Source organism: Acinonyx jubatus, chromosome C1, assembly GCF_027475565.1.
Source record: "Acinonyx jubatus isolate Ajub_Pintada_27869175 chromosome C1, VMU_Ajub_asm_v1.0, whole genome shotgun sequence".
NCBI lineage: Eukaryota > Metazoa > Chordata > Mammalia > Carnivora > Felidae > Acinonyx > Acinonyx jubatus.
Window position 1 is genome coordinate 151,492,407 of NC_069381.1, and position 25,922 is coordinate 151,518,328.

Genomic DNA, 25,922 nt, shown 5'->3' on the forward strand with positions numbered 1-25,922 from the left:
CCCCGAGCCGGCTCACTCACCCTGCCCCATTTCCCTGTCCAGAGCCCCGGAGCTCGCCACCGCCTCCGCCGGACGGCCACCTAGAAGTGGTGGTGAGGCTCGGCTGCATCGGAGCGAGAAAGGCAGCGAGCCGGGGACAAAAACTGGGGGCGGAGGGGGGGTGCCGAGGGCCGGGTAGGAATTTCCCTCCGCCCACCCCACCCCCGCCCCGGTTTCGGGTCTTTGGGGTCTGTCTGGGGAAGCCGAACGGAAAGGTAACTCCCACGCCGAGAGTTCCCAGTCCCGTCGCCAGGGCGTTGCTTCGGGAAGCCGGGCGCGCGGGGAGCGGGACAGGTGGGGAGGAAGGGTAGGTACCTGCCCGGTGAGGACTGGAGGGGAGGATCCCGGCTGCCGCGGAAGTGCGGAGAGAAACTCGCCGAACGGGGCCTGCAGCGTGCCCTCCCGGCGGTTCGACTTTTCACGTCCAGCGCGGTTTGTTTTTTTTTTTTTTTAGCTCCAACTTGACCTCTAACGTTGCTATTCGGTTAAAAGCGCACCTGTGACTGATTTTTCTAATCAGTGGCAGGTTTAAGCTTGCCCCGTCTTCAGAAGCATATTTCTTTCTTTCCTTCTTTTTAAGCATATAACAGCTGTGACATCAGGACTGGAAAATAGTGTCTGACGATAATCTAGAACAAATGATATATTTTATTCCCCTCTTGGAATTTTACGGGAATAAAAGAATCACAGACACAGCTGCGTGCTTGTTTGTACATTTTAGTTACCACGTGCATGCTCTGTAGATGATTCTTTACACCTGACAAACAGGTATATTTGCTTATCTCGTGTATTGTAAGCGTCAGTTGTTGTAAGATGTAAGACATTTCTGATGGGTTCAAAAGCTTGCTTTTGGAAAAATGTGAAATTAAGTTGTCCTTAAACTACGGTTTAAGAGTAAAAATATTTCAATAAAATAACGAAAAGACTAGGTGAAAAAGCATCCTACAGGAGTCCTCTGCTGTGGTATTAGCATCAAGTAACAAATCTTAGCCAGTTCACCCTAGTGATAGGATAACGTTTGACAGGTGGCAAAAATTAAACAGATATGTAAAACCAATGCTTGACTAAATGCCCCTTATTATTTAAGCATTGCAGAAATCAAAAAGATTGCTGAAACTGACATACTAAATACCTAACAATATGCCATTTGTATGTTGTGGGCAGTCATTCTATGTATTCCTTTCTGCGCATAATACATTCCTTTCAATGTATCTTTACATATGGAAAGGGAAAAAAGTGGCCTATGAAGATATTGAAACCATATCAGAAAAAGTTGCATTTTAGTCTCTAAACAACTCAAGTTAAAGAATGTCATGAATCAATCATGCCTCTAAATGACTTTTACAGTTGCTTGCACAGACAGTAATGCAAGCATTGAGTAACAGTGAAACTGAAGTCTATAACTTTCAATCACAAAATCAAGATTAAACATTAATTAGTTTCAGCCTTAATTTATGACATGCTAATAATACTGACTCCATTAGTCTAACCTGAAACATAAAACATTTTCCTAACGTTTCATAACTGCTGAAGGCATTTTCAATGCTCACCAATTTTTCCTGTCCAACTTCTAGTTTTAGGCATAGGGGAGGATTACACTCTCCACACCACTGAAATTAGGTATGGTGATGTAACTTGTTTGAATAAGTAAATGTGAGCAGACATGAAATGTTTCATTTCCTGGTGGAATCACCTAAAGGCCAGTGCTTGACTCTATGCTCTCTTTCTTGCTGCTGCAATCATGAAAGTGAGTATGAAGACGAAGGGGCACAGGACTGAAGTATCCTGGATTGCCAAGCATCACTTAGCCTTCCTTAGGTATAATCATGTTTGACAACTTTCCAAATCACTAATAGGCTAGAGCTCATATGATACTAACCTAGATCCCTAGAGCCTGCTAATTATATGCATAGTTTATTAATAAAACAGTAATCGTAGTTGCTATAAACTACCTCCTCTCAATCCTTCCCTCTGGTTATGCTAAACTATTGCAAAATTACCCGAGTTTCCAAAATTTTAGTTAATTTCTTTCTGTTTGGAAATCCTCCTCCTTCATTCCATTCAACCTTTTTTAATACATGTACTTAGGTATTTTCTCATCTGAAAGACCTTCCTAACTGCACAGATAGAATTAGCCCCTTAGCCCCCAGTAAATTTTGTTAGGTGGGGCCAGAGCCCCATATGATATTTTCAGTTTTTCAGTTATACAGTAACAAGGTTTGGGGGGGGCGGGTCGGCAGTGAACTCGAGAGGCTATGTCTTATCCTTTATGTCCTGAAAGGGTTGCCCAGAACTCAGGAGGCTCTTCACAAATATCTGTGGAATGAATGAAGGAGTAAAGAGATCCTTAGACTCCATTCCTCAGGGCAATTGTAAGAGGCAAGTGGGACCTTAAACCAGGAAAGGCCTTTTCAATTCAAAAGAATTGGCAGACCATTTTAAATGGAACAGATAGTGAGTTTGTCCCTCTAGGGAGAGAAGACTTATTCTCCATGTGTGGTCACCTACCTGATGGTGTTGGTTTCAAAATCACCAGGTAGAAAGAAGATACATTTTGCTGTATATCTCTTTGAATGATAATTTAGGTTTCAAATTTCTGCTGGAGAGTATTAAAAGGGAAAAAGTTTTACATAATAAATATATATATGCTATATAAAAAGCACACACTGTTTAAAGTGGGCAATGCAAAAATTGTTGGAGACTTAAAATTGGAGTTTGTCTAAATATTTTTCAAACTAATTGGGACAATGACAAACCTTTTTAATGTTTAAGTATGTTTTTATTCAAGTATAAGTGCCATTGAAAAGATTTATTTAAACCATACTTCAGAGGTAGTAAATATCTTCCTATGCACTTCACTTTTGCATAACACTGCCTAAAGAAAGTGCTTCTTTTATATCATCCTAGATTGTGTAGATGTGTGTGTGTGTGAGCTTTTACACAGCAAGATCAGAGATGTAAGGTAGTGTTCAACTTTAATGAACCTCTTCAGACTTTGAATTTCACGGAAGCTCTTTAATCTCAGGCAAGCATGTCTTTTTTAAAAAATTTCTTTTAAGGTCTTTATGAGAGTTTATTGATGACAACAGGGAGCCAAAAGTCAGGACTTTATTCTCAAGTCTGAAACATATACAAAAATAGTTTATTATCATTTTATCTTCATATAGGTTTTTTTTTTGCTTTCTTTTTTTTTTTTTTTTAATCATTTACAGAGTACTCCTACCTGACTTAAAACATAGAAAGTGTTGTTACGAGTCAGTGTCTTCCATACAAATACTTCATGAGAGAGCTTTATCCTAAAGTACCCAAATCCTTTTTTTTCTCTGGCAGCCAGGAATCCTAGTCAGGTTTTCTACTTAGTCACTACTGTCTTTATCTTTATCATTAGCATATCTGCTTTTCCTGCCTCTCTTATTCTTATTTATCATCTTATTTTAATGCCTTTCACATTCAGACTGCCCACCAATAGATTCATAGGTGAAAATAAATTCGATAGATGTATATTGAAATATTGTGGCTTCTTTACTTCAGGCATATCATAAGATAGCTATCTATCACAAGATAGCTATCCTATGAAAAATTCTCATTAATTTTTATTGGACACTTTTTCTCTTTGCATTGAAGACAAAAGCATTTGCAGGAATATGTAAAAAATGATTAAGTTTAAAAATGGTTGCATGTTTGTATGATGTCTAATGTATGTGATTATAATAAAACAGATTAGTTTTGTCCATTGAAATTACTTCCAGAACAATTGTCAATTACATTTATTTAAAAGCAAATACAGGGGCGTGTGGCTGGTGTGGTTGGTGAAGCATGCAACTCTTGATCTCAGGGTTGTGAGTTCAAGCCCTATATTCAGCATAGAGCTTACTTAAAAAAAAAAAAAATAGAAGCAGATACAGTAACTAAAGGTTGTATTATTTATATAGTTTTTAATAACCATGGTATTCATAGCCATTTCTTGTGTAAAGAATGTTCATAAAATTTTTAATTTGTGAAATAAATACTCAAATGAAATGGTAATATAATAATTATATTAAGTATTTCATACATGTTTCCTCTTTAAGTATTGTAGATCACAAGTCTGTTCTTGGAGGGTTTGTGGGCTTGGAGGATTTTATATTTTTTATGCAGTTATTTATATACTGTTAAACAGAGGAAGGAAGTCATATTTGGCTATAACATTTCTAAAATATCAATAAATTCCTATTTTTCCTCAATGAAGTTTGACATTTACTTGTATCAGAGTGTGAAGAAAATAAGAATGGTACTATTTATTTAAAAAAATGTAAATGTACACTTCATGGCCATATGTTTGGAATTATATCTTGTTATATCATTTATCTTTTGGGGGGGGTCATTTATAACCAACCACTCTAGAAACTAAAAGTACGGAAATAAATATACTTTCTTGTCAATTTTAATGAGCTTTTAACTTATATTTTATATTTTGAAACTTAGAAGATCATTGTGCTATTTTCTTAGCATAGAATTTCCAAGTAAATTACATATTTATGAATTAATAATCACTGCAGGATCCCTTACCTCTCTTCCAACAGATAAAATTAAACATTTTTTCAATCCTAATTATCAAAAGAAGAAATGCCTGAGTTTAGTATGCTGTGTCTCTTATAATAAATTAAACCATATTTCTATATTATCACATGCATTTCTAAGTCAAGACTCTTTTTTTTACAATGCACACATTCCGGGATAGAGGTGAGGCCTCCGGAAGCATGCATGGGCATGCAGACATGTGAAATATTTAGTACTACAGGCACACAGGAGGGCAGTTTTCAGTGCCCATCCAAATTCCAAGCTACAGAGTCTGATATAGCAACAAAGTTGCCTAAAATCTATTTTCTTATTGCCTCTTTAAGATGTCCTTTTGTCAAAATGAATTTCTGCCTCTAGGGATTCTACAATTCTATCATTGGTTGGCAGTAATTGTCTTATTCATTGGAAAACAGTGAGCCCTTTTATGTCATTTAAGTATCAGCTCTGTTTCAAAGTAACCTTGTGATTTACAATTTAAACACCATTCTTATATGGATGTTTATGCTCTTAAAAAACAAAAACAGGCTAAGGAACAAAAAGTAAATTTAAATTATATCTATTTGATGTAATACAATTAACTAAATCTTTGTATCTAGCATTTTACTATTGCCTATTGGATTCTAAAGATAGCTGGGAGCTACTTTTCTCTCTTAAGGAGCATGGTAAACTCTTAACTGCTTGTTGGTTTCCACATATCTCAAAATATACAACGTTCACCAAGGCAGTCACTGACTCTGTCTTTCCAGACATAAAACCTCACAAGTCTCAGCATATTTCATTCTGTCAGGACTCTGCATCCAACTTCTTTGCCTTTTCTCTTGGGAAGCTGAGAATGTGTGTGGTTAACTAAGTACCACAGCAGTTAAGAGCTCAGTCTCTGGAGCCAGACAGATTTGGGTTCACATCCCTGGCTTGGACACTCACTATCTAGGTAACATTAGGACAGTTGCTATTTCTGCAGAGAATAAGCATTCAGTGAAGGCAAGATAAGCATCCAATAAGGGGTAAGGAAACCCTTTTCTTAAAGAATGGGAGCCAACTGTGTTTTGGTTAAGGCCTGGTCTGTAGAGCAGAAGTCTTCCTGCTGCAAGCTGGGAGCTCCTGGCTTTTTGTGCCTGTGATGACCTTGGTCAAGTCATTCAACTGTTGAATCTTTGATTTCCTTAACTCTATAATGAGTCTGAGTTCTTTTTCTTTCCGTTCATGTTGAGTAATCAAGCTCCTTGCATTAAAAACTATATTGGATGTATGTATATGGACCATTGAACAAACTTCACATTATAGCACCTTGCAAAGTGCTTTCATTCACTGAGTCTAGTTTGAGTCTTTTGAGTTTGCAGAGATAGACAGTTACATCTCTATTTTACCGTTCTGGAAAATGAAGCAAATGACTTCCCTGAGGATGTAATACCAGAGAAGTGGCAAAACTAAGAGCAAAAGTTATTTTTTTCTATTTTATTATTGTTAGTAACATTGCAGTTACTTTGCTGTAAGGATAACACGTTGAGAAAAAAAACTGGGGTAGTCCACAGAACATTAATATTATTATATAAACATCATGCCGAACATCATTTCCCATCTCTAAATCCTAGGTCTAAGGTACTGGCCACCTAAGCCTGTCTAATCCCAAAAGACCTACTTTAGCTTGGGGAGACTTTGAGGTTGTTAATGTTTCCAGTTTCATCCAAGAAATATGAAGGTCATAAAGGCAAAACAAAAATTTAAAGATGATCAGAAATCCAGATGCATTCTGGAGTGAGCCACCCTTGACCAAACCAAGAACAAAGGTGCTCTAAAATGTGATCGGTTTTTATTAATAATCTGCCTACTAGAGGACCACGAACCACACAGACATTCTGAAAACTATATAGAATAGTGTTAAGTTGAATAGGATTTCTCTTATACCTATCAAGGTCCATTCTATGAGGGATTTGCAGCTAAATTAATTACACTGCATATTTCCTCCTACTTACAAGGGGGAAAATTACCTGGATATCAAAGGCAGTCAGTCAAGGAAAATAACTCGAAAGTGTGTATTTGGCATATGGATAATATGATATAAAGAACACACTACCAAAAGTCCAGCTAGTGTGTAGAAGTTACTATATCTAGTACACGTCAGGCATGGGTTTTTTTTTGAACATTAATTATTGGCTACTTTAACTATTTTGCTCTGGTGACTGTGGTAGAAGTGGGAAAATGTGATAGGATAGCAGAAAGGGGTGGAATTATAAATCGATTGTACATATTTGAGTGTGTCAACTTTGAGTCTTTTTTTTATATGTGAATGAGGAAAATAATACCTATTTCATTAACAGACTGAGCAGAATGCCTAGTAGGGTAGTCAGGCAGCTTTGATTAAAAAGGTATTTGAAAAAAAAAGATACTAGAAGGAGCTGTGCAGATCACTGTTGACTGAAATATTTTCTTCTGGGTTCATAATATTTATCAGACAGGGGCGCCTGGGTGGCTCAGTCGGTTAAGCGTCCGACTTTGCCTCAGGTCATGATCTCGAAGTTTTGAGTTCGAGCCCCACGTCAGGCCCTGACAGCTCAGAGCCTGGAGCCTGCTTCGGATTCTGTGTCTCCCTCTCTCTCTGCCCCTCCCCAGCTCACAATCTCTCTCTCAAAAATAAATAAACATTTAAAAATTTTTTTAATTATATAATATTTATCAGACATCACAAGATACCTAGGTAGAAGACAAGACTTGTGTAAGGTGATTTTCCTTGGTGTGTTCTTATATGATTATATATTTACAGGACCTACTGTACAAATTTCAGGGGCACCTGGGTGGCTCAGTCAGTTAAGTGTCTGATTCTTGGTTTCCACTCAGATCACTATCTCACGGTTCATGAGTTCGAGCCCCATATTAGACTGTCTGTTGTTAGTGTGGAGCCTGCTTTGGATCCTCTGTCTCCCTCTCTCTCTCTGCCTCTCCCACTTGTGTGTGTGTGCACTCTCTTTCTCTCTCTCTTTCTCAAAAATAATAAACATTTTAGGGGCGCCTGGTTGGCGCAGTTAGTTAAGCATCGGAGTCTTGATTTAGGCTCAGGTCATGATATCATGGTTTGTGAGTTTGAACCCCACCTGGGGCTCTGTGCTGATGGCTCAGAGCCTTCTTGGGATTCACTCTCTCACCCTGTCTTTCTGCCCCTTCCCTACTTGTGTGCGCATGCTCGCTGTCTCTCTTCAAAATAAATAAAAACTTCAAAATAATAAATAAATAAGCATGAAAAAATTCCTGGGTAGTATATATATTCTAGAACTTTAAAGTTTTCTGTTATAATAAATAAGGTGGATTACTTTGGTCAGCAAGAACAAATATTCTCATACAAAGATCTGGGACTGGACTGAGTAAATACATAGTTATCTTTAGAATAAAAACATGAAAATGGAATTAAGATGTTCTTTCTGAGGGTGCAAATGCAATGATATACAAACATTATCAGTTTTAACCTCTGAATTCCCTGACTGCATGGGAACTATTTATGACAGTCAGTGCCTTTTGTTTGAAATGTTACTAAAACATAGTGTTACATCTAGAAAATGTGAGGCTACTTTCTATATATTTTGATTTGGATTAAGTATTGCCTCATAGCTCCAGGCATGATTCTTATGCATGTTATAAATTTTGCAATCTGCCAATGCTATAGAACAAGCTGAGTTATTGCTAACATTATTTCAATACACAAGAGCTTCCTTCCCATCCTTTCTGAAATATGTCACTTTTTTTTTTTGTTTTTTAAATAATGTTAGGGGAAGTTGAGGAATTTAAAAAGTGAGTTGGTAGAACATGCTAATAGTAGCTTTGGAATACAATCCTTCCATTCATGAGTTCTATGCTTCAACTGACATTGACTGTAGAAGTCTAGCAAAAAACCAATACATTACCTAGTTATTTCAGCATTAGCATCTCTTCAAACTTCAAAGTCAAGGAATTCAGTGAAGCTAGTATTTTACAATTATAGTTTTATTAGTGATAATTCATAATCCCATATCTGGAGGAAAGTTTGGAAAATTATTTTGTAATTTTTAGTTTCTGCATCAATAAAATGGTGATAAATTAGTATGCTATTTTTTATTAAGATGTTGAGGTTTTTACTTTATTTTTTTTATAAAGATTTCATTTTTAAGTAACCTCCACATCCAGCCTGGGGCTGGGAACTCACACCCCGGAGATGAAGAGTTACAGGCTCTACCGGCTAAGCCAGCCAGGTATCCCCAGTTAGTATGATATTCTTTGTTCTAAGGTTTGAATTATGAATAAATAAGAAATGATTGTACTCTACTAAAAAAGTCTAACTGTAACAGGTAGGAATTATGCAATGTTAAATCTGAGAAAGAACCATCCATTACATTTCTTAGAAAACCAACACTTAGAAAATAAGATTGTCAGGTTTAATAAATAAAAATACAGGATGCCCCGGGGCTGGACTTGTGGCGGGGCAGGCTGGGATCTTAAGCCTGAGTCAACCTTTGCTCCCACAGGTCTGCCAACAGTATTCTGCCCCTGCTGGGCCATGTGCCCCTCACTGCTCCTCGCACTGGGTCAGCTGTCACCAGGCTCCGCGCTGCACCCACCCCACCATCCAGCCTCTGCGGTGCGACAGCACACCCAGGAAGAAAAAGCTTTTGTTGCATTCCTGAATGATGAAATTAAGGAGAAAAAGAAGATAGAGAAGAATTAAGTACCTCCCCAAGATGTCTGGAGGTTGGGAGCTGGAAGTGAATGGGACACCAGCCAAATTAGTGTGGAAAGTTACTGGAGAAAAGATCAGTCACTTTCAACATTAACAATAGCATCCCACCGACATTTGATGGGGAGGAGGAGCCCTCCCTAGGGCAGAAGGTTGAACAACAGGAACCTGAATTGATGTCCGCTCCTAATTTTGTGGTTGAAGTTATAAAGAATGTTGGTAAGAAGGCCCTATTCCTGGACTGTCACTATCCAGAAGATGAGGCTGGGCAAGGAGAAGGAGAATGACATTTTCTCCCTCAGGGAGGTGAGCTTTCAGCCCATGGCAAGTCTGTGTGGAAGGACATGAATTACACATTCAACACTGATTCTCTGGACTGGGCCTTATAGTGACTACCTGATGGATTTCGTGGCAGGCGGAGGTGTGGATAACACTTTTGCAGGTGAGTTGATGGAGCTCAGCACAGCCCTGGAGCACCAGGAATGCATTGCTTTTCTCCAAGATCTCAGAAGAGATCTCAAGAGCCAATAGAGCAGACAAGATGTTGAATACCTTTATTTTATGCCAGGCATTGTCCAGGGAACAAACCTACTGTGAAGCCAGACACACACGTACTTCAAAATGGTTTTCGTCTCATTCATTATCATTAAAAATAATCCAACTTAAATCATTTCCATTGCCCTCTTAGTTACTGTTCACTTATTTCTTCCCTACAAATATGGTATTCCTAGATGTTTGTATAACATAAGACAATAAAATTGCTTTATCTCCTCCAAAAAAAAAGTGCCCAGTTAAATTTGGATTTCACATAAACAGTGAATATTTTTTTGCCGTAAGTATGTCCCATGCAATAGTTATACTAAATAATGATTTGTTGTCTATCTGAAAATCAAATTTAACTGAGCATCCTGTATTTTATCTGACAACCCTCCCGTAAAGGTATCATAATTCTTTTTGAAAGGCTTACAGCTAACTATATGCTGATGGCAGGAGTAAAATCTGAACAATTAAGGAGTTTACACACACTCCTACAAAGGACTGTTATATAGTAGAATGTTTTAGAAAATAAAATAACCGTATTTTATAACTATAATTTCATAAGAAACTGAAAACAATCTAATTGCTTAAAGTGGAAAGCTTTGGAGCACCTGGGTGGCTCAGTCAGTTGAGCATCTGATTCTTGATTTCAGCTCAGGTTGCAGTCCCAGGGTCATGGTCCCAGGGTCATGGGATCGAGCCCCACACTAGGCTCTACGTTGAGTGTGGAGCTTGCTTCGGACTCTCTCTCTCTCTCTCTCTCTCTCCCCCCCAACTCTCCCCCATTTGTACGCTCTCTCTGTCTCTTTCTAAAAATAAAAAAATAAAATGGAAATCTTTGGATCTATTGATTCTAGTTACCAAGCTCTGAATTACTTTATTCTCTCAGAATTTAAAATGTGCTTACTTTTACAAATAAGTTTCTTTTTAAATTTTTGCTAAAACATTAGAAGCTCAATCAGTCATCGCTATTAACCAGAGCTGAAAGCAGCTATTCCTCAAAGCATGTTCTCCAAATACTTCTAGTCAATAATCAAGTCATTTTTAAGTAAAGTCTCAGCTAAGAAAAAGTAAGAATTAGAATTATTTAGTATCATCTTATAGCCCTATTCTGACCTACACTTAATGTTTTAGATTATCACTTATTTTATAATATATTATCACAAGCTACCTTTATTCATTTTTGTCAGTAACTTAAATCTAAGACTTCAGCACTAACCTGTTGAGTTGCAGAGACACAGACAGAGATGTCACCTAGTTTCCTTGAAACTGAGTCAGGGGCTCTTCAGTTGGCCTTACCTTGTGAGGTCACTGTGGCCCGAAGATCTTAGGTTTCTTCATTTAACCTTAAGTACATTTCTCCTTTTCACATAAATTCTTAATTTAATCATTTTATATGTTTTCAAAATTATAGATATAAAGTTGGCAATATCCTATTTGTTCAATTCTAAAAAAGCTGTAATTATGTCACTTTTTTTCATTCCAGCGGCGTTTGCTTATGTCATCCATCTTTTATTCTTGTTAATCTTGCCAGAAGCATGTCGATTTTATAAGGCTTTAGTAACCAACTTTTGGCTTTGTTGATCTCCACTGCATGTTTATTTCCACATTTTTAAAATGAAATGCGTTGCTCTGTGAAGTGGCCCTGGGTAAAGGTCCAATTGGGGTTAGAAGGCAACTTATCAGGCAGGTTATAGAGATGATACCGTCCTGAGTGAGAAGTTGGACCAATGTTTTAGGCACCCTCTAAATTTAAGAATCTTTGTTTTTGAGAGCTGTGCTATTTAGCAAGAATAGTAGATGTAGCTAGCTCCAAATGATAACTTCTTTCATAAAAGCATTCCTTTCAAATATGAAGTAAGGAAACATGATAAAACTAAAAGATCTTAAAATTCTATAAAAGAGATTTTATTAAGAATACAAACTACAACACATGATACCTCCCAACAAACCTTAAAGGAAAAAAATCTCTTACCAATGTTGTGATAATAATATGTTTGATATTTTTTATATTTACTTTTAAATGGTAAAGAACTCTATATATTTTAAAGATATAATTAATTCTTGTGACATGCTTGTAAGGCAAAGAGAAGGCATATTTAATTCTTATTTTAAAGATGAATAAAATGTGACTCAAATTTATTATAGCATTTCTCAAGGACACAAATACTGGATGAGTAGTACTTAAAGTCTGCATATTTTTAGTAAAGAACACAGTACATTAGCTTACCTTAATCCCAGAAATATTTTTAAATTATTTAAGGAATATAACATTATTTCCAGTTATTTTATTTTATTTTATTTTATTTTATTTTATTTTAGAGAGAGTATGAGTGAGTGGGTGGGGGAAGTGGCAGAGAAAGAGAGAGAGAGAAGCTTAAGCGGGCTCCATGCTGCACACAGAGCCCAACACAGGGCTCAATCTTTGACCCTGGGATCATGACCTGACCTGAAATCAAGAGTCCCACACTCAACCGCCTGAACCACCCAGGTGTCCCTCCAGTTATTTTAGCATTAAATTAAAGTTATTCTAATCACTAATAATTTATCAATAATACTAGAATCACTATAAAAATAATAAAGTAAAAATTGGAATGTTGGACTGAAATGTTCTTCAAATTTCTCTATAAAAATAATCAATCATGCCAAATGGCATTACCCAAAAGTACTATTTTATAAGAAAAGTACAATATACAGATATAAGTCTTTTAAATCTTAAGACTAGGTCCCAAAATCGGTGACCATATATACTGAAATCCTTTAAGAAAGGATAAATAGATAAATCACTTTAAAAAGTAATATATCAGGGGTGCCTGGGGGGCTCAGTCAGATGAGTGTGCAACTCTTGATTTTGGCTCGGGTCATGATCCCAGAGCTTAAGATTCTCTCTTTCCTTCTGCCCCTCTTTGCTACTCGCGTGCGCTCTCTCTCTCTCTCTCTCTCTCTCTCAAATAATAAAAAAGAGAGTCACCTGGGTGGCTTAGTTGGTTAAGCCTCTGACTTTGTTTCAGGTGATGATCTCAGGGTTTGTGAGTTCAAGCCCCGCATTGGGCTCTGTGCTGACAGAGCCTGGAGCCTGTTTCAGTTTCTGTGTCTCCCTCTCTCCCTGCCCCTCCCCTATTTGCACTCTCTCTCTCTCTCTCTCAAAAATAAATAAATGTTAAAAAAATTTTTAAATAATAAAAAATACATCAAAATGCTATTCATTTTTGTCATATTATTTTTACTAAAGCTGTCTCTATTGTGTAAAAGCTTACAGGAGATGATATTAAGTACTTAGTACTTCTGAGTTTTAGTTGCTAAATGGGGACAGATTGAGGAGCTATTAAAACAACAGTTGGGTGGCAAGTGGGAGTGTTTGTGGGGTTTGGTAACTATTTTTACATTATCAGTAGCATACATTTACTATTTAGTATTATCTATTTAGTTTTATTTATTCATTTAGTTTTATTTATACATTTTAGCACTGTAACAGTATTATATATTTACTATTTACTTTTATTTACTTATTCATTTACATTTGCTATTTAGATATTTAATAAAAACATGGTAATGACAATTAATATCCTGACCTAAACACACTATTTGTTACTTGATAAATGCATATTGTAATGATCTACACCAGTAAGAAATGTCAAGATCCAAATATAGTCTCTATAAAAATCCTGAAACATTCTGATCCCCATTTTGACTCTCAGAGAGGTAGGATGTTGTGCCCAAAGTCCCAGATTAAGGAGCAGAGCCAATATTTGAATGTAAATTCAAGATGTTTTATTTATCATTGGCCACTAATTATGTTAACAAAATCTTGCTTAAAGCAGAGGTTAAAAGATAAACATCTGTCTTACAGAGAAGACCATAATTATAGAATTTATTAATTCTGTGATATTTCTAGGATTTGGTCTTTATCAGTGATGGAGGATTTCAAACCTGGCTGAGCTTGTACCTATTAAATCACTTGTACATATTAATTTGTATTTTGTATTAAAATTGTACATATCACTTGTACATATTAAAAATATTGATTCCCAGTGTTCCCAACTTCTCCCTCCCTGCCCTTCCATGTGCACAGCCCAAGTGTGAGGTACTCTCACATCAAAATATGAGAACCTCTGTGTTAAACCATAGTCAAAAAAAATTTGTCACTGCCCCTCATTTGTCTCCCCTGAGACAGAAGTTGGTGGAGATGTCAAATAACCGTGAGATTCCTGACTGTAGACAGAATGTCTTAAGGGTGTCAATATCCCCAGCGCTTAGCACAGAGTTTAGTGTGCATAAGATCCATCATACATTTGTTAAAGTGAAAAAGTAAAGAAACAAAGAATAAACAAATTTCCTGCCTTCTAGCAGCTTGTTCCCCTTCGTGGGTGTGAGGAGACATGTGCACGGAAAAGCACAGCAGCACAACAGGTGCTCAGAAAGCAAGTGCTCCAGAAGTTCTGAAATCTGTGGAAGGCTTTGTTAATAACGAGGCCTCAATAGATGTACATTTGGATAGATAAAATGCAGATGCAAAAACATTCCTGACTGTGGAAGCAAGCGGCTTGACCTAATGTGTAGTAATTGAAATGAGTTCTCAATCTGAGACATAACATGGACCCAATCTAACGGGGGCATTTGTGGTTAGAAAACTGAAGAATGAAATGTGAAAACTCAGGGAGAACTTTGAACTTAAGGATGGGATGTATATATCATATAAAGGCCAGGTTTATTTTCTAAATGATAATTTTTAAAATGTATAACTGAGTGAATATTCAGGGCACAGCCTTGAGAGTTTCACATATACTCAAGAGAGCAAAGGGAAATCGCTAGCTTTCCAAAGCAGGTTTTTTGGGGGAGAGTAAAATGATGCTGTCCTTTTTACCTGCTTATACTAATGCATAGAAGTGGTTAGACAAAGTTCAGGAGTATGTCATTTCTGACAAATTTTCATTGCTATATATTTCTCGGTTAAGGGTTTCTTTTTAGGACTTCAACCTTGTTTGGCAGGCAGACAAAGAATTACTTCTAAATGAATGAAAATATCTTTGTTGACTTTATTTTTCTCATCTCTGAGTCCAGTCCTAATTAATACTGGACCCATAATTTTGGGTTTCATATAAACTTTTTGAGGAAACTCAACCACTTTATGGCTTCACTTACCCTCTGTTTTTAGTAACTCCCAAATCTACACCAATAGTTATCCCAATTTTACATCCCATCAATAATAATTTAAATTATTTAATATATTGGATATTTAAGTTGCAAAAATTTACAAGTTGAAATTTGAGTTCATCAGATTTTCCTAAGCAGAAAGAAACTAGCAGAACATCATTATCCAAAGCAAACCAAGGACAGACCCTCCTCTAATTGTCTTGAGTTGCTTAAGTCCATGTGTTTTGCTCTGATGTGAGATGGTGCAGGGGTGACTCGCTAATTGACTAGTGATTGGTTTCCTTCCAGGTAAATTAAAGAAAGGTCAATTTTCTTGCAAATCTTAAGTTTTGAGTATTTGATAAGTGAATGCATAAATGGGAATGAATGTGATTTTCCATTGTATATAATTTTTTAGGGTTTTCTATATATAGTATCATGTCATCTGCAAATAGTGAAAAATTTACTTCCACCTTACTAATTTGGATGCCTTTTATTTCCTTTTCTTATCTGATTGCTGTGGCTAGGATTTCCAGTACTATGCTCAGTAAAAGTAGTGAGAGTGGACATCCTTATCTTGTTCCTGGTCTTAGAGGAAAAACTCTCACTTTTTTACCTTTGAATATCGTGTTAGCTGTGGGTTTTCATATATGATCTTTATTATGTTGAGGTATGTTTCCTCTTAACCTACTATGTTGAGAGTTTTTATCATGAATGGATGTTGTACTTTGTCAAATGCTTTTTCTTCATCTATTGAGATGATCATATGCTTTTTATCCTCCCTCTTATTAATGTAATATATCATGTTGATTGATTTGTGATTATTGAACCACCTTTGAATCCTTGGAATAAATTCCATTTGATTATGATGAATGATTTTGCTTAATGTATTGTTGGATTCAGTTTGCTAATATTTTGTTGAAGATTTTTGCATCTGTCTTCATCAGGAATATTGGCCTATAATTTTCTCTTTTTTGTAGTGTCTTTATCTGGTTTTGGTGTCAAAACCACCCATAATAATATTGAGAGAAATATATAATATTTCTCTCAAAAATAAATAAATGTTAAGAAAAAAAAGTAAATAAGTTCCTTAGATGCTTGAAACTTTTAGACATATGTAATAGAAATACTGTTTTGACATAATACACCAATGCATTTTTACATTTAGTCATCCTCAGATCCTGGTGATGCCACAGCTTGCATTTTGAACACATGCCCAGATCTTACACGTTATTCCACTGAGTAAAGAAACACAGCACCTGCCATTAAAGCTACACGAACAAGCTAAGTGTTCCTTGAAGAAAAAGGCTGTGACTACATTGAAGTGCTAGCAGAGAGGAAAGGGAAGTAGAAAACATCTTTGCAGCCTAGAGGAGTGAGTAAGAAAAAGTGATAGTGGCAGAGGAAGAAGGTCAGATCTGTGTGTCCTCATCTCCTCTCATCAAAGGAGAAAATTCCAGAAAGAAGAAAGTATTAGAAACACTCAGATAAGTACAAGATAGCCTGAGAACACAGAAGCATGTGCCCTACATCCCAAGGCCTCTAGTAAGAGCCAGCTTCCTGACATACCGACGTGGTGCAATGGTGAAGTGGGTTGGTGGGATAAATGAGCTCAACACAATGATCCTGCCCTCATGCATATTCCTTAGCCAGAAGCTCTTAGAAGGTGTTAAGGGAACTAGGGGGCTAATATATGTTGGCCCAGGGTCAGGACAAAGGGTGTTAGTGTATGAGGATGACTCAAATGTAGTAAGCATCAGTTGCATCATAGTGGTAACAAGTACAGGGATCCGGCAGGTCCAGCGTGATCCAAAAGATAGCACCTGTGGAACTCTGGTATCCTTTTCCTCCATGAGTTCACAGAAACCCCTATGTGCCCAGAGACCACATTACAGAGATAGGAATCTGAAAAACTGAACATCTACTTGAAAGAGACTGAATCATTTAAAAGTGATACATGGGGCAGCAAGATCGCTTCCACAACCTCCTGCCATGTCACTCACAGGGGTAGCTCACGAAGGTGAGGATAATACAGCCATCCTTCCATTAAACTTGTTCTTGACAGGGTAGAGACAGGAATGATCAACCACTGTTTGCTTCAGTCTTGAAAAAAAAGAAAAAAAGAGTCAGAAGTTGGTACCCAATCCTCTGATTCTGTGCAAATGTTTCCATCTTCACCTTCTTTTTTTAACTGTCTTCTTTCAACATGAGAGTTTGGCTGACTGTAGACGGAGTGTTGTGGCTGAGAACACAAAGATAGCTATCTTTGATGTCTTTGATCATAGAAGTTGTTTTAGTTAAGAAACATTCCGGCAGCCGACTGCTTTTTACCAAAAAACCAAACCACAAAACCAAAATGCCACTTTTCATCAAGTATATGAATCATTCTTTTTTTTTCCTTTTTATTCTAAACTCCTTCTAAAGCTGGTTATTGCTTTCTTGTACTGCTTTTCTTCCTTTTTTTTTTTTTTTTTTTTTTTTTTTTTACATTGTGCCTATAAGAACTTGACTGGGACAAATAAAGGGAGATGAATTCCATTTAATTCTAATAACAAGGCAAAAAAAAAAATAAGTAAAGAAATAGATGATGTGTTCAACACAGTACAGATCATTAAGATCTGACATTTATAGCCCAATATAACCCAAAATTGCATGATATGTTCACCAATATAGACCATACATGTAGCTATGAAATAAACCTCAGTATACTTAGAGAACTAATATCATTGAGAATATTCTTTAACTGTAATGCAATAAAGCTAGAAATTAGTAATAAGACATTTAGAGAAAATAATAAATATTTTGAAGTTAACAAATTCATAAATAGTTCATGGGTAAAAAGAGAAATCACAAGGGCAATTAGAAAATATTTCAAACTTTATGTTAATGAAAATACATTGTATGAGAACATGCTTGCAGCTAATGCAGTACTCACAGGAAATTAATATTGTTACCAACCACTGCATAACTGAGGGTGACTGGTTTTGATCAGATTTTTTTCAAAGGTTAACTGGCTTCTCTAATTTAGAGAAAAATACAGGTAAAAATGTAAGCAAAACTTGAGAATATGTGTGTAAAGAGGGATTTTTAAAGTAAATTCTAGGGTTAAATGTGTTGTAACAATAATTTGGGGTAAGTTCTCTTCAATGTTTAAGTATCTCTGAAATGTTTCTGTAAGTCAGCGAAAAAATGTATCATACCCTGTTGTTTGTTTTTTGTGAGCATTTAATGGATTACTTCTAATGCATAAAGGAACATTAAATAAACAACATGCAAAAAAGAAAGTCTTATCTATTTACACAGCACCTAGTTTATTTTTGTTGTTTGGTACAAATATCTCCATATAGCTACTACTATTTATATACTAAATTCATAGCACAAATTAAAACACGGTATTATGCAGTATTAAACAGACACAAAATGGAAATTCATTGGTTTAGATACCAGATTGAATCGAAGGAGAGGTAGATGGATTTTTCTGAGTTTAATAATTAGTAAATACTGGTAATTTTTGTAAATATACAAAGCTTTCAGGGCCTTCAGAATGCCTAAAGTATTTCTCTTTGTGCTTTCTAGTATTTGAGTTCATAGATTATTAGTGGGTAAGTATCATCTGTTAAGAAGAGAGGTGATTTGAACTTGTGCACAGGGCTTATTATGTAACTTCATTAGCTAAAAATAATTATAATGTCCTTTTGCAATATTTAATATTGGTATTGTACCCCTCCTATAAGCCCAGATCAAAATTATACCTCCATCAGATAGCCTTCCTTAAAAAATCTTCCCCATCAGATGAGCTCTTGCCTTTTTGTTAGCTGGATAATCTCTTGGTTAATTATGTCTGGTATTGTCTTTATCTGTACTTCCGTGATTCCTTTTTGATATATACAAACCCTTGATGTCAGGCACTCAAAATACCTATGAGAGTAATTTGTACATAGTAGATATTAACAACATTTGGGAATGAGTGAAAAACAAATATAAAAATAGCAATTACTAAAATATGCTAACTTTTTCCTATTCTTACCAACCTTAAGGAGAAGTTGTGGCTGCAGTGTCCCATGAAACCAGCTATCCCCATGACTCCTAGATACTAGCTTGAGAAAGACTAGAATTTAACTAATGTATAATACAATACAGCTCTTAGCAAACTACAAGCTAAGAATGATTGTATATTTTGTAATGGTTGGAAAAGACCAAAAGAAAAGTAATGTGAGATGTGAAAATTACATGAAATTAAAATTGTAGTGTTCATAAAGATTTTTTTGGAACACTGCTACACTAATTTGTTTGCATATTTTCTACAGCTGTGTTCATGGGACAACAGAATCAAGTAGCAGCTGTGGCAGAAACTATATGACTCGTAAAGCCTAAAAAAGCCTAAAAAATGTTCACTGTCTCTATAGAAAAGTTTGCCAATCCCTGGTACAGTGAATTATTATAGAATATCAAATTTTTTCTTTTAATATTTACATTGGGTAAGTCTGAAAAGGAAATCTCATAGGCAAAAGGCTTAGAATATACTTTTCTGGGAAAGACAATGATCAAATCCAATACCGGATATTCTTTTACTAGGCTACAGATTCTACCTCACATGGATCACTTTGTTCGTGATCTCTAACTTCACAGTGAATTCTTGACAGCAGTCATAAAAACATAAGGTATAAAGCTGTAGGTGGATTTGTGTAATTTCATCAACACTGTTTGAGTAATAATTTACTATTTACTGTCCTACTGAGAATAATAAATAGCATCATGTTTGAAAACAAAGATGACATCTTTTTGTAGAACCTCTTACCTGTGGGCTCTCAATAAATATGAGCATTTCAAACGTTTTTAAAGGCCTAAGAAATAATACAACAGTATTTGTTCTATTCTTATGTAGGGCATGTTGTGCTCTGTGGATGATGTGGAGGGATAATACAATTGTGAATTAAAAATGAGAGACACAAACAAGAGGAGAACAAAGGACTACAAAATAGGAGATTTGAGGGGCAACATTTTTCTTTTTAACAAAGAAGCTATTCTACAACAGATATTGTTATTACCTTGTTGATTTTTGAAAGGAAATAATGGTTTGATTTGAGAGTATAGTTAGAACTCAAAGGAAAAGAAAATGGAGTGTAGCTAAACCTTTAACTGCTTTTTTCACTTATAACATCTTTTGTGGGGGGTTGCAGAAAAGAGGCTGGAGTTCAAACCCAGCATCTTCTGTGTGTTTGAGAGAGAAGTTTAAGAACAATGTGGAACATGTAATATCTCCCATAATAATATTTTTTCAATGACTCCAACTACTCTGAAAATGTCATTGTAGATAAGAAGTATTGAGTCTGAAATTACGAAGTAGTAATTTATTTGTAACACTCAGAACATTTCTATGTAGAATTGTCAATTCCCACATTGTCCATTTATGCTTCTTAAGAGAAATATTGATCAAGTCCATATGAAACAGTTATAAGTGACACTCCAATAGAAGATTTTACTCTTTTCAATTCTGATATTGTTAGTTATTATAATAAATTAAACTCAAAATTCAGTCACATCATCAACATGCAGTTTCTCCTCCCCCCTTTCTTCTCTGAAGACTCTGCTGTAAACTATAGGCTAGAAGAAAAGAGTGTCTCAGAGCCTTGTGAAAAGGATTCCATGGCAGAATCCTAAAATGCTTTTTTTAGGCAGAATCCTAAAATGCTACCTCCCCAACCTGTGAGCTATGTGATTATGTTATGTTATAACACAAATGAGATTTTGCAGAGGTAAGTAAGGTTGCTAATCAGTTGACCTAAAATAAGGAGAATATCTAGTTGGCCCTAATGGAACCATAGGTGCTCTTTATTTTTTTTTTAAGTTTATTTATTTATTTTGAGAGAGAGCATGTGTGCACAAGTGGGGGAGGGGTAGAGAGAGAGAGAGAGAGAGAGAGAGAGAGAGAGAGAATCCGAAGTAGGTTCTGTACTGTCCGTACAGAGCCCAATGTGGGGCTCAAACACACGAACCGTGAGATCATGACCTGAGCCCAAGTCGGATGCTTAACCGACTGAGCACCCCCCAGTGCCCCCGCAGGTACTTTCTGAAAGCAAAAAAAAAAAAAAAAAAAAAAAAAAAAAAAAATTTCTCTAGCTGGCAATGGAAGGGAAAGCCAGGGTTAGTTAAAATGTAAGGAGGATTCAACTCATGGTTGCTATTTCAAGATGGAGAGGGCTAGGTGAGAAGGAACATAGGCAGCCTCTAGGAGCAGACAGTGGTCCCTGGCTGACAACCAACAAGAAGACCTTGGAACCACCACTGCATGTAGCTACATTCTGTCAACAGCCTACATGAGATTGGAAGTGGGATTCTTTCCTAGAGCCTCCAGTTAAGAGCCCATCCCAGCCAAACCTTGACCACAGAATTCTGAGAACCTGACTATTGAACCCAATTGAGCCTACCAGGACTTTTGATGGACAGAACTATAAAATAATAAGTGGAAGTTGTTTTCAGCTGCTCTCCTTGGGATAATTCATTGTATAGCAGTAGAAAACAAATACAGACTGTATACCATGTACTCTTAACTATTGATATTTCAAGATATAGACTTATGGGTATAAGATAGGGATCTTAAAATGTCACTACTTGGACAACTGTCAGATACTAAAAGACTGAATCAGGATTATCAATATTTTTTTTAGTTCTGAAGAGGATATCTCACAAAAGCAGACTGTTGACCTAATTTCTAATATTCAAATAAAAGGGAAATCTAATTTTGATAATATTTTTTAGCGTTCTTTTTTTTTTTTTCTCATTGGGTATATGAAGAAAACTTTTTTCTTTTTCTTTTTTCTTTTCTTTTCTATTTTTTGTCTCTCCCTAGCCCTCAATTTAATAGACTATGCTTTTGCAAATTGAAATATATACAAAAAAAATTTTCTAAATGTTAATTCATCCTCCCTGAGGCTTCACAATTCAGGAACAAATACTTTCCCGAGTCTTGTAGCTTTTTTTATGGCAATGATAATTAACTTTACCAGTTCAATAAGAATCTTTCCTCCTTTTGACCAAGACACAATTAGATAAATTGATTATGCAACCAAGACCATACCTGGTAGTGTCATACTGTAGGAGAATAAATCTCACTTCATCAGTTCCGACAAGCCCACCATGAAGAAATAAAGGTTCTACTTCACAGGTGAAACCAAGGGCCATAAAACAGCCCCAGAAAATTGGTCTGATACATGTTCCAGAGCTTACACGCTATAAATAACATCACTCTGTGGCAGCCCAGAAATCTCATTGTATTTTAGGAACTTTGGGGAGAGAAGAATCTATCCAAATTTATAGACTCTACTGGTAAGCTTTGTTGAATTTCTTAGATTTGCTTTCTTGGTCTCAGAATAAAACAGCCAATAAGAGCAATTCAAAAACTATGTCTGGAATAATAGAGGTTATTGAAAATGCAATCTGAGATTCTTTATGAAATTTGTACAGAATTTCCTCCAGATGAGCTGACCTCAGCAAGGAGGCTCTTGTGGTTATTAACACCTCATGCTACACCCACATGTCAAGATAAAATGAGACCAGCCTTCTCTTGTTTTCAAGAATAATCTTTGGGGATTATTTGTTTGGTGTTTGTTTGTATATTTTTGAGTCCAAGTGAATTAGAAAATATTTTATGCATACTGGAAAGAATAAGTCTTTTGATCTGTACTAGTAATTTCTGGTATTTCTGCCACTGGACCCAGATTTAACATCCTGTTTCCCTAATTAATAAGCTAAATTTAGCACATGTTGATTCTACATTTGTGTTAGTGCTTTCAACTTTTTCAAAATGACACATATCAAAAATATGATTAAATCTATTTTAGGTTTCACATCTAACCTTTTATAATTTTATTGGGATTGATGATTTTTAACTGTGGAATTTTACTCTGACATAAAGATGGTTTAACTTTTCTTTTTAAACCATTAACTTTTAAAATCCTAAAGGAATCACTGTTATAATTTAATAATTGCCTTGCTCTTGGTCCTGGAAGTTTCTGTGATGTTAAATGAGAGGAAAATACTATATTTCTCTAAATCAACTGGTTAATTTAGATTATCACTGTTTTTGAGTTTGAAAATCATCATATCTATTTCTTGGCAATTTATTGTTTCCTTATTTGCCTTAAGTTTGCAACAGTATTTTCCAATAAGTAAATTCATTGCTAACTTTGATATTTACACTCACAGACACTTTTACATTAAAGAAACCTGAGAGAGCTAGTAAGTACGAAATGCTACCATTTAGGAGGAACTGTAATTGGGTAAGTGAGGGCTGGTACCAGAAGAGAAGTAAATATCAATGGTTGAGTAAAGAATATGATCATTAGGAGCAATAATTAGACAGTGATATTAGCAGTAAAAAAATTTTTTTTAATTTTTCACAGCCTCCTGGGTGGCTCAGTTGGTTAAACATCAGACTCTTGATTTGAGCTCAGTTCATGATCTGACAGTTCGTAAGATTGATCCTGCCTAGAACTTCACACCAGCAGCACAGAGCCTGCTTGGGATTCTTTCTTTCCCTCTCTCTCTGCCCACCCCCCCAACTCACATATGTGTGCACCCTCTCTCTTTTTCTCTCTCAAAAGAAATAGATTAATTTAAAAATAAAATTTTCAGGGGCTCCTGGATGGCTCAGCTGGTTAAGCGTCTGACTTCGGCTCAGGTCATGATCTCACAGTTCGTGGGTTTGAGCCCCGTGGGCTCTGTGCTGACAACTTAGAGCTGGGAGCCTGCTTCGATTCTGTGTATCTGTCTCTCTCTCTGCCCCTCCCCTGTTCATGCTTTGTCTCTCTCTGTCTCTCAATAATAAATAAACATTAAAATTTTTTTTAATTAAAAAAAATAAAATTTTCACTCAATTATTAGTAAATTGCACATGGGGAAAAACAATAAATATGAATATATCTTGCTTTATCTTTGGCTTTCTTATAGAATGTCTTTCATTTTGATGTACAGATTAAAACCAGTAACAATATTTTAAATGACTTGAATACCCAGATTATATTATATTTTGTCAAGTGCTATGTCAATTGTTCTTGCCTTATTCTGGGGAAAGATTTTATAAGATAGATAGAATAGTTGGTCTTAATTAGTCAACAAGTCTTCATGACCATCAGTTTTCCCCAGTAAGTCTTAGATACCAGTCTATAATTTAAATAATTACTATGGCATTAGCTTAATTGCTTCACGAGAAACTCTTCCTGGTCAATTACTGACAAACAAAAACAGCAACAGGATGTTAACTCCTTATTTTTATTTCAAAAATAGCAATTAGCTTCAACAAATGACAGGTTAAATTCTTTTATTACATGACCAATGCAAAAGCTGAGACCCTGTTACAGATGACATTGAACTCATATTTCCCAGGTAAACATAGAGTTAAAGTAAGAAATTGCCATTAAATGAAAACATGCTATTTTACCTTGTTTTCAAAGAAAATATTTTCATTCAGGAGTATTGCATTTATTAAGGGATATACTGATACATACTTTTTACCTGAAGACACATGACTGTATTTGGTTGGTATTCCATTTGGAAACACTTCGGGGTGTCATTTCCTCCTTTGGATATTGGTTGACTGCATGATGAATATGAAGGAAAGTATATCCTGAATTCCTTTGGAACCCTGAGAGAACAAAGTAGACTAACTTATATGGATACCTTTTTTCTACATATCTATTTTTGTATTTGATGCACTCCTGATTATGTTCAGAGCCAATATTTCCATTGTTATAAAAGTTTATTTTTCTTGTCTATATAAGTTTTCTCAGAAGGGTAGACTAGAGACCCTGGACAGAGCTGAAATTCTATCCTGTCCCTATAATGCTCAGTGTGAAATAACAAGTGAAAATTTGATTAGGTTGGTTTCAGATTGGCCATAATATTTTAATTCAGGACTGGTTATTGAGATAAGGAATGATGTATTTGCTGTGGTTGTAGGGTAGGAAATTCATTATTATATAGACATGCAAAAAATGTGTGGGGCTTTTTACTTATCTATAACTGATAAAATTTTCCTGAGCTCTCAGCTCACTCAGCAGGAGTAATTGCAATGGGGATCAAAACTTCAGTTTACCAATTTAAGGCGTATCATTTTCTTTCAGTTTAGACAGTTTCTAGTTAAAAACAATTTGATTAGGTAAACATTTAGTCAAGTAAAAAACCAACTCTTTATCAGGGCTATTTGTCCTGTGCCTGTCCCCTTTACAAGAGGGAGTCTAGGGGGTGCCTGGATGACTCAGTTGGTTAAGTGTCTCACCCTTGATTTTGGCTCAGATCATGATCTCAGAGTTCGTGAGATCCAGCTGTGTGTTGGGCTCTGAGCTGACAGTGCAGGGCCTTCTTGAGATCCTCTATCTCTCTCTCTGCCTCTCCCCTGCTTGCACACATGTACTTTCTAAATAAATAAATAAATAAATAAATAAATAAATAAATAAATAAATATTAAGGGAATATATATATGTATGTGTGTGTGTGTGTGTGTGTATATATATATATATATATATATATATATATATATATATATTAAAGGGAATCTGGATGAAGGAAAGTTTAGGATCTTCATTGAAGGGGTAGAATGCCTCATGATGGTCTTTGTGTTGGTCTGGCTTTTGGATTTACAATGATTGATGATTGATATCCACTGACTCATGATCCATGTGGTCCAGTCCTTGAGTGTCTTGCTGGTGTTCATCATTGAAATCTATGGCTAAAAAATTATGGTTTGTTTGTCTTGAGTAAGTCAAGATAATGTCAATTCTGTACTATCTTGATCCAAGATGACACTACAGATCCCTTATTTCTTCTGGGTGTGTCTCCCACGTGCTTTCTAGTCGGTCTGGTCTGCCTGCATTGAATTTTTTTGTTCTAGGAGTGTTATGATTTCCTCATTGTAACCACTTTTTAAACCACTTCTCTCCAGTGCCTCAGCACTGCT

The 25,922-nt window shown here is 35.9% G+C and overlaps 1 protein-coding gene, 1 long non-coding RNA gene and 1 pseudogene across 13 annotated transcripts in view; 2 read left to right on the forward strand and 1 right to left on the reverse strand.

Moving 5' to 3' along the window:
• The window catches only part of COBLL1 (cordon-bleu WH2 repeat protein like 1), a 164,350-nt gene extending 163,849 nt beyond the window's left edge, over positions 1 to 501 (reverse strand). For 10 of the 12 annotated variants that reach the window (XM_027055605.2, XM_053215207.1, XM_053215205.1 and 7 more), the window contains exon 1: positions 21 to 348. In XM_027055605.2, coding sequence (XP_026911406.1) covers positions 21 to 109 — 89 coding nt within the window. In that variant the 5' untranslated portion in view covers positions 110 to 348. The other 2 variants (XM_053215209.1, XM_027055607.2) reach the window with 1 other exon arrangement.
• On the forward strand, positions 289 to 10,551 carry LOC128314050 (complement component 1 Q subcomponent-binding protein, mitochondrial-like; annotated as a pseudogene).
• A 71-nt stretch (positions 10,552 to 10,622) lies between these two features.
• LOC106982884 (uncharacterized) overlaps positions 10,623 to 25,922 on the forward strand; it is a 70,821-nt gene continuing 55,521 nt past the window's right edge. The window contains exon 1 of the long non-coding RNA XR_008295404.1: positions 10,623 to 19,393. This is a non-coding gene — a long non-coding RNA (uncharacterized LOC106982884). The remainder of the gene's footprint in view (positions 19,394 to 25,922) is intronic.